Source organism: Acanthisitta chloris, unplaced genomic scaffold (assembly GCF_000695815.1).
Source record: "Acanthisitta chloris isolate BGI_N310 unplaced genomic scaffold, ASM69581v1 scaffold25393, whole genome shotgun sequence".
NCBI classification, from domain to species: Eukaryota; Metazoa; Chordata; class Aves; order Passeriformes; family Acanthisittidae; genus Acanthisitta; species Acanthisitta chloris.
This window is the reverse complement of record NW_008664613.1, coordinates 504-9,919: the sequence shown is the minus strand read 5'-3', so window position 1 is coordinate 9,919 and position 9,416 is coordinate 504. Positions and strand designations below refer to the sequence as shown.

Genomic DNA, 9,416 nt, shown 5'->3' with positions numbered 1-9,416 from the left:
CCGGGGGTACCCCGGGCCCTGCTGCCCGACACCCTCCCCGTGCTCGGGGCGTGCGGGGGCACCAGTGGGCTGGGGACAGCCCGGGCAGGACACCCAACCTGCCGCCCCAGTCTGGGGCAGGCACCGCGGCACTCTGCTTTTTTTTTTCCCGAGGCAGGCAGGCGCCAGCAGAACCTCGCTGGGTTTGGGACATGCATCTCCACACCAGCCCCAACCACTGCAACAGGCTCCTGCTTTATGCATCACCCTCTCTGCGGCGAGACTCGAACCTCTAAAGGAAATGATTTATTCTTTTACCTCAGCCTATTTTGTTTCCTGCACCTGGACACCCACTACAGCCAGTGTTAAAACTCCAGCTTGTGGATCAAGCAACAGCCGGCCCTGAAACCTAAGTGGTCCAGTTGGGCCCTTTGGGTTTTTGAAGTGGAAGAAAGTTTAAGAGAAGAACGGTGCTCCACCACAGGCTGCCCTTAAATGAGCTTCAAACCTGCAAGCAGCTGTCTGGATGTTTCAGTCTCTGCAAACCGTTACCCTGGCTCCAGCAAAGCTGCTTCTGCTGCATGATGTTTTATAAGCATGTAAGTGTCCGACCTCCTATGCACTTCTTTGGATGTCCTCAGTCCTGGTACCTCCAGTGACATGAAAACTCAGAATGAAGGCACCAAATAATGCTGCCAGCTCTAGTCTACCAGAAAGGAAGCATTCCTGAGGAATGCTCAGCACTATGGAGACAGGGGTGGAGAGGAACTGCTCCATGCAAAGTTCATGCCTGAAGCTGAGGCATAGCTCAAGCTCTGCGCCCCACAGCAGCCAGAGGACCAACCACCCCCTGCCAGTGCTCTGCCCTCCAAAGATTCTCCCCAGAGCCCCGGAAGTGTTCTACCAATGACAGTTTCACACTGCTTTGTTGAAAGGTTACACACACTTTGCAGTAGTTAAGACCACACTAAATAACACTAGTTACAGTAGCACCTGCAGAAAAGCAGGGAGGAAAAAGCATTGCTGATTGTGTTGCTCTAGTGCCCAAGAGCCTGTATGGTAATGCCAAGGCTCTTTTTTAAGCTCAAAAACTAATTGCCTCTAAAATTGCTGCTACACTTTCCATCAGTGAGCCCTTTTCTTTTTGTAAACAAGATTTCTCTTGTATCACTAAAAGCTTTTGGTTTCCAGAGGTTTATACTATTGTCATCTGCTCCTATTGTCACAGGACCACTTGTCTTTGGCCTCGCTCAAAGTGCCAACACCAGCTATTTTTATGCATTTCTCTACAAAAGAGCTATCAGAGTACATTCAGTGTGCCTCTGGAAGAAGCTGTCCATTCCAGGCAGATGATTCCCAGGTGCTGAGCTGTGAAAGCAGCAGTATTAAACAACCACTGTTCCCAAAACTTGAGGAGCTACTATTTCCAGGAGTCTTTTTTTTCTTGGCTCTGCAGGTCCTACTTGGAAGTGACAGACTGTACTTTACCCATCCCATGCAGGTGGCCCATGCCACTATCCCTACAGTCTATCACTACCCCCTTTCCACAGCAAATGCTGTACTCCAGAGTGCTTGGACTGTGTGACCCACATCTCTGGTAATACTCAACAGCATGTACTCTTGGCAAAGGGAGTAGGTGCTTTACTCCTCTGGCTGAAGCAGGGAGAACATCCTGAGAGCCTCTGGAACTACTTCATCCTCCAAAAAACAACATGCTTTTTTTCTGAGTTTTTGCTGATGTTGTGGAGTCAGCTAGAAGTTCTGGACTATAGATTGGCAGGACCATGAAAGATAATAAGCAGCAAGCACAAAGTTTTTCATGTGGAGGAGCAATGGGGAGAACCTTTGCTGTGAGCTGCCATGGCTTCACCACTCTCATATGAACTAACAGCAGCACGAGCACAAGACTGCTGCTATTCCTTAGATCCATTGATTCTGCTGATCAATGCCTAAACAGTAGCAAAAGATGATTGAGGGCCCTGGGACTATCAGCCAAAGCCTCTTCCTCTGAACAGGGGAAAACACAGCCAGAGGTTGTTGGTTTTTTTTTGGGTTCCTGAGCTGTATGGATGCTGCTGGTGTGAGTGATGTTCCTATCCAATGCTTGAACAAGGATGGTTATGTCTATGTAAATCCCAACAGCTATAACTTGATTCTCAGGTAGACCTTGGTAGTACATTCACTTAGGCAGATGCATGGACATGAAATGCTCATAATCTGTGTCTTCTGTACCACCACCCTCAGCATTGCAGGGACAGCTGGTACCATCTTCCCATGCAAGGAGACCATTTGCAGCAGCAGGGTACCACTGCACAGTGGGAGACATTACCCACACCTCAGTCATGAGGTCCTGCCCAATGATGGACACAGTTTAACCATGTCTTTTTCACCACACAGCCTGAACTACAGGAACCCACAGTGCCCTGCAGTCACTGCAAGGATGGGGTGAGCCTGTCCTGCCTGTGCTAGGATAAGGAAGGCCACTTTCTCTACAGGTGTGTGCCCAGGTCTTGGCATCCCCTAGGTGTCATACCCTGCTGACACTCCAGCACAGCATGTGGGTGTGGGACACCAGCTGACCTTCTGATCATGAGGGCAATGAAAATGCTCAGTCCAGGATTGCATTGACAAGGACAAAGTAGAGAATATTAAGAGTGTTTACCTCATCCAACACGTACAATGGAAAGATTATAAAAGCATGAATTGCTTATACTTACGCATCCTGCACATGGCAGCTGCTTACCTGCCTCCTCCACCCTGCTCAGGTGTGCACTCTTCACCTGCTCCCTCCTGGGGTGCTCAGCCTGCAGCCCCTTTGCACAGGCATGGTTCCTCCTCCCCAGTCCTTTCTGCCCTTTCACTGACCTTCCCAGCCTAACACTGGCTAAACAGCTCCCAGGAAACCCCAGATCTTGATGTCACTGATATGCTAAAAAAGACAAAGCTGACAGCTCAGAAGGTTTGCTTGCTTCCTCTCTAGGAGACAACAGGAGATTTTGGCAAGGCTTTTGGTAGGGCATCAGCTGCTAAGGTTTGAGGCAATAAAGGAGGAGGCAAGGGGGAGACAGCTCAGCTCCCACCTCCTAATTAGGCTTCATGGAACAGACACTAGAGACTACACTGAAGTGTAACAGCTTGATCTACTTCATAAGCACTTCACTCTCTGCATGCTGAGTAGGGACAATCTGTCCACCAGCTCTGGGATAATGAAGTCTCTGCACTAGAAGAGGACTGGAAGACAAATAACATACAACACTGAACCTCTGCAACACTGGCTTTTATAGCAGAGATACCTGAATTCTGCTGGTTCAAGGTGTCCCCAATGACATGAAACCTATAGCTTTTCTGACTTCACAACAGTTCTCCACAATTCAATGTACCATGAAATGAAAATCCAATTGTCACAGCGTGGAAAGCAAACACCTAGCCTGCAGCTGGCACACTCGCTGCAAGGTTTTGCTTATTAGGCACAGTCTCAGAACAGGACTGCAGAGAACTGGTTACAGCTTATGGGTCTAGGGTGTAAAACCCCTCCCAGAGCGAGTCAGACTCCAAACCCTGTAAGGAAACATGCTTCGTGTTTCAGCTCCTGACTGGCAGTTCTTCAACTTTTCCCAATTCAAAGATCTCCCTCTTTCGTCAGGACTGTGCAAAAACAGGGCAGCCCAACACATGGGAGGCCAATTTCAGCAGCAGGTACCAAGATCTGTGAATGTCTGGGCTGTGCTTCTACAAACCTCAGATGACCACAAAAACCACCACTGCACTGAGTGCACCTAACAGGTTGCGTCTGTAAACTCAGGACAGGTTACACCTTAATTAGTCCTGTTTCCAAACATTTAAAAAAAACCCAACCAAAAAAGGCTAGTCTCTTCCTGTACAAACCTAGATTCATTTTCATTTCTGGGAATCCTGACCAAGGAAAGCATTCCTTCCTTCTCTTCCCAGCCCACACACAGCTTCCAAATACGTGTTTGTGACCAACTACTGTTGGCATAGTGACCTTAAAAACACACTAAATAAATTGGAAACTGTTGCAATGCAGTCTCTGGGAGACCACCAGACCACTGTACACTGTCTAGCCTCATCATTCCACGTTGTTGAAAACAAATTCAGAAGTTTAGAACTACACACCACTTACAATGTTCATCATTTCATCATGCTGCTACAGCTAATCCACTGTAATTTTGACAAATGAGTACAATCCAAACAGAACCAAAACAGCTTAAGAAAAGCATGCATGAGAAGCAAATCTAAAATACCATCGCTGAAGTCTGTATCCAATAAAACCTCCCACTTAATTCCTAGACACAAAGCCTAGTTGAAAATGATGCTTACCTTGGAAGGCAAATGCCAACTTTAAATTGGCTGTAGAAACTACAAGCTAAAGGAGCTGAAAGGTCTAAGGCTTGGTACACAAATCTAGCTGCTCTAAGAGAACTCATTTGCCCATAGGAGCTAAGTGCATAAGATGCCACAGTGAGAGCTTCAGCAGATGGAGGTGCACTCCATGACCAATACAGAGTGTCAAAATACAGCACTGGTGTCATGTATCCAGGCTGCTAAGCTTTGCTCCGTCTTCAAGGCACTTCCAAGTTCATTCCATCTGTACAGGCTGCTCCATCTTCTGAAATGGGAGCTTGGAGAAACTTCAAATATAGCATCTGTTTGCTGGGACTTTGAACCTCCAGCACCTAAAGCCTGACACCCTTAAATACCAGGCCAAGCTGGGCTTCAAATTCAAGGTCCAAAACCTACATTCCACAAGAATGTGAGCACCCAGAACTGAATGTAAAAAGCAAACCACATTATCTCCCCATTTCTTACTCCCTAGCTGCCCTGCAATTCACAGTTCAATAACTTTAAAGTCAATACAGAAATCACTAAGCTTCTCTAGTATTTTGCTGTCTTTATGTAGACATCACTTTTTCATCATTTACTGGAGGTAGCAAAGCAATGCCTGACATTACACTTACAGGCAAAACATATATCCCCAGCACAGATGAGCTTGAGTTTATGTACTTTCAAAGCTAACCAAGTAGGTTACCTTCAGCAGTCTCTTTGATGCTGTTCCAAACAAAGCTCACAAATCCAGCACTGGTTAGTAAATAGGTCAGCTGAAGGTGTTCTTCAGTTTAAAAAACACTGGGCTTTTGTGAGGTATCACTAAACCCGGGATGAGAGGAATGCATTAGAACATCCAGGGAGCTGTTTAACGTGGCAATGAACATACAAAGTGCAAGTGTTTAGCTATGCCATCCAATTAAAATGTTAACCAAAACACAAAGGCTGGCAGATTGGGAACTAAAGCCTTGTTTCTAAACTGCTACTATTTTATACGAATGCTTACTGGCCTGAGGATGTTCTAAACATTCTTCTCTTACAGGTTACAAAGGTGAAACACCAAAATCTGCCCACAGACTTTTCTCTCAAGGTTGTTTTCAAGAATTCTTTTCACAATTCCTTGGTATTTATGAAGCCCCTCAGCCAAGGGCTTGTGTCAATCAAATCTGAAGGCCAGTATCTCTTTTCCTACAAAAAAACATTAAACACACTAGACAGTCCTTGGTGTATGTTCTTAAGTCTGCTGGTAAAATAGTCCATGTCCTCTCATTGTAATACCTCATGATCATTACTAAGCATTAGCAAATTTCAGTGTTCCCAAGATTTATATAAATGACTGAACTCGTCAGCAAAAGCTGCAGATGATTTAAATGACTAAGCATCATAGCAATGCAAGTTAAATAAATATATTTCAATAAAGAAACAGGTTTCTAAAGCATCTGTTTCAAAAATACCACCAAACAAAACTAAATGAATCAGCCACAAATCACATACACTTCTCCAAAAACCGATCTTTTAATTTATTTTTCAAACATGCATTATGCCATGAATTCATAGGGAATTGGCTCCAGCAGCTCTGGATCCTTGCCGTTAGTTCTCACAAAGTGTGCTTCTCTTGGTGGAGCAGGCTGTAAACAGAAAGCACAAAAAAGAAAACTCAGGGCACTGAAACTCAAAATCAACCTTATAGAACATACATTTTGTCAACCATTTAACACATGACTATATAAACATTTAACACATGACTATATAAACATTACAGTGACTCTACCATTCCTGGTCTCTAAAATTTGATTCAAGGAATGGCAGGAAGAAATGATCCTCTGGAAAGTGTGCCTGACTCTCACTGCTGCAGTAAAACCCCTGTGCTTTACTCTCTGCAAATCACCAACCCAAATGACCATGGAGTGATGCACCCTGTGGTTCCAGAACTAACAGCCCTTATCTCCTCTCTGAAGTCTTCTTATTAATCCTTTTCTTTAAGGGTAACAACAGAACTAAAAATGTGCAACTACAATTCAACTAAATCAAAGACACTACTGATCCTAGAAATCATCCAGAGCTGCTGCTGCGTATCAGCAACACAACAGGAAGCCAAACCCACACTGTTCATACTCAAGGCCACAATTTTCATCCTGAAACAGTGCAGCTCTGTCCAAGCACGCCAGCCAGCCCAGATGCAGTGCACCCACAGCACGCTGCCACTACCCAAAGATGAAGCAACCTCTCGCAGAAGAGTTGTGAACCCAAAAAACCCCATTACCTGACGTTTCAGCTGAACCCAAATGCCTTTTTCTTTTGCTTCCTTTTTCTTCCTTTCATTTTCCTTCACACGCTGCAGAAAGCTGTCTCTGCTCTTGGAATGTTTAATATGCTCAATACGCACATTAATTCTCTTGGCAAGAATCTTGCCCCTAAGAAAGGGAACCAGTTTTTATCTACTGCACTTGAAAAAAGGTCACTTCAAAGCCAGTTTTACAGCCCTTACACGAGTAACCTCGTAAGCTCAGTTATCGGCAATTTTTCCTTAGAGGGCAATCACTCAAAACACACAGCTGCTGATAACACGAAACATCTAAGTGAAACCTTATGAATATATAACAATGTGCTGACAATTTCAAATTAAAATAGTATAGAATACATCATTTTAGCCTTGTAGCATACGAACAAATGATTTTATTACCAATGTATTCAGGTGCAGTTCCTGGAACATAAAAACAAGTTGCCCTTTTCTGACTAAGCTGTACAAAATCCAGCTGAATCCAGCAGGATACAGCCACAACTTAGTATTGAAAAAGGGTTTCAGTCCCAAACACCCCATTAGGTAATGTCACATTAAGTGCTGCTCAGAAAAAAACAAAAATTGTTTCCTCTGACAGGATCCAAGTCAAATGAGCATCATTTGCTTGGGTTATAAAAAGGAAATACACTCTACCCACCTTGAATGACCAATCAAGACAACAATTGTCTAACTGGCAAAGTGAAAGGAGGGTGCAATTACAGATCAACTTTCTCAAACACAAAGTTTCAATGCAAGGAATTTCATTACTTACTTAACCTGCTTGTTAACAATAATGCCCACAGCGTGCTGAGTAACATTATATACCCTTCCAGTCTTGCCATGGTAACACTTGTGGGGCATCCCTTTTTGGACAGTACCCATACCCTGTTAAGAAGTAAAACAAAAAAAAAAAATGTAAGAAAAAAGTTCTTGATGCTACTTTTCTTTCAGAAGTCATTTAAAGTACACATTTCAAATTACCTGAGATTCATTTAGAAATACTTCTATTTCATCCATACATTAGAAGTTACAGCCATACATTTTGCTTTCCAAGACTACCAAATTTTGCTATGTCACATCTGGTTGCTTTCAGTGTCGGTGAAATGGTTGATCACTTTGCTTTCAGCAAGAGCAATCACAGGGAGACATTCATCATCAAGCTCCAGAGCGTCAAGAAGTGTCAATTCTGAGCAGCTCATTCTCCAAGTCAAACAACTAAGCAGCGAATTACATACTACCTTTTGTGTGACTCTTACACACACTCAGCAGTTCAAACGGAACTACAGGATCCAATGAGGTAGGACTCCTCCCTGCAAGGCTTTCAGATTCACTAAGACTTAATTTTGAATGTGCAGTTGACTTTGAAGGACAAGTTCTAAAAAACACCAAGTTTAATGGCAAATGGTGCTTCACCTTCCCCCCCGTATTAATCTATAGTTGCATCTTTCCATTTATCTCTTGATTTCTAGTTTTAACCCAGCTTTGCAATCACCATCCCTGTACATACTTATTTTAAGATACATAACTATGAGCTACCCACCATAAACTATGGCTCTTCTAAAGAACAGGTGCAAGTGAGGCAAAACAGAACATCTACCAAAGTGACAGGTAAGGTTCCTATGGAAGCAGTGAAAGTAGGCACCACACAGCAACCCTGGCATTAGATGTGGCATCTTTCACTCACACTTTTCAGCTGAGCACACAGTACAAAGCACAGCCAAATTACATCTATCCATAAATCCCCACACGAAGCAGTAGCACATGATGCTCACACATTACTATGTCACTCCAGCTTTGATCCAAAAGGGAGCAGTGGGTACTTGTGCTGCCACACATGACCCGAGTATCCAGACAGACCATCTCAAGGAACCAGAGACCGAACAGGTTTACATTGCCCTAGCTTTTAATTATGTAGCATTGCAGGATGTACCTTGATATCGACTATGTCACCCTTCTTGTAGATCCGCATGTAGGTAGCCAGAGGTACAACTCCTGTTAGGAGAAACAGAGTTGGATACTTATGAAGCCCAGGATTTCAGGTTCACACACAGGAAAAGGATGGGGGACACAGCTCATGCATTCAGTACAATCTTCTTAAATACCTCAAAGCTAAAGTCCATTTAAAAAAATATAAAACTAAGAAATCAAACCCCACCTTTTTTTAAAAAAGTAATTACCTTTTAATGAGTAAAATAATTAGTATTTTCAATTAATAATTAATTATTAACATTATTATTCTAAAACATCAAAAAGGAGAAAAATTAACCATTTTAATCACTTTCCTAATGCAAAGGTCGAAAAAGCATTAAACTATTTACCACTTGATTATAAAATGCAACTGTAACCACTTGCTTATTGCTCAGAGGCAACAAAAATCTGCACATTTTACATTAAGTGTAACTGCTGGAATATTTTCTTCACCTTCATATCAATCTCCAAGCAGTGGTAGAATTAGCACTGTCACTACCATCAAGCACTCAGAACAACAGTGGATTTGCAGTTAAGTTCGAGTTCATCTGCATGTTGTTCTACAGTTTTTAGCCCAAGCTGTCAGGAATCCTCAGGCACAAGCCACTGTTTCCCAAAGCTCCTCAGGACTGTGGTGCCACTGCAAGGCAAATACTCACCATGTTTGCGGAATGGCCTGGAGAACATGTAACGTGTTCCCCTCCTCTTCCCCTTTGTGTTCGTCATTTTGGCTGATTACTGCAAGACAAAGGCAAATTATTCAGAACTGTCTGGTACATTCACCGAGAATCTGACTGAGAGCACTATCACACAGCTCAGGAAAACAGGAGTCTTTAAGGCTGGT

The 9,416-nt window shown here is 43.4% G+C and overlaps 1 protein-coding gene across 1 annotated transcript; it reads right to left on the bottom strand.

Moving 5' to 3' along the window:
• Positions 1 to 5,814: 5,814 nt before the first annotated feature.
• Positions 5,815 to 9,325, bottom strand: RPL21 (ribosomal protein L21). Its single transcript, XM_009071441.1, has 5 exons — positions 9,232 to 9,325; positions 8,535 to 8,596; positions 7,377 to 7,489; positions 6,587 to 6,737; positions 5,815 to 5,951 (listed from the first exon to the last, which is right to left on the bottom strand). The coding sequence occupies exons 1-5, from the start codon at positions 9,296 to 9,298 to the stop codon at positions 5,862 to 5,864; spliced, it is 483 nt and encodes a 160-aa protein (XP_009069689.1). The 5' UTR covers positions 9,299 to 9,325; the 3' UTR covers positions 5,815 to 5,861.
• Positions 9,326 to 9,416: the final 91 nt, after the last annotated feature.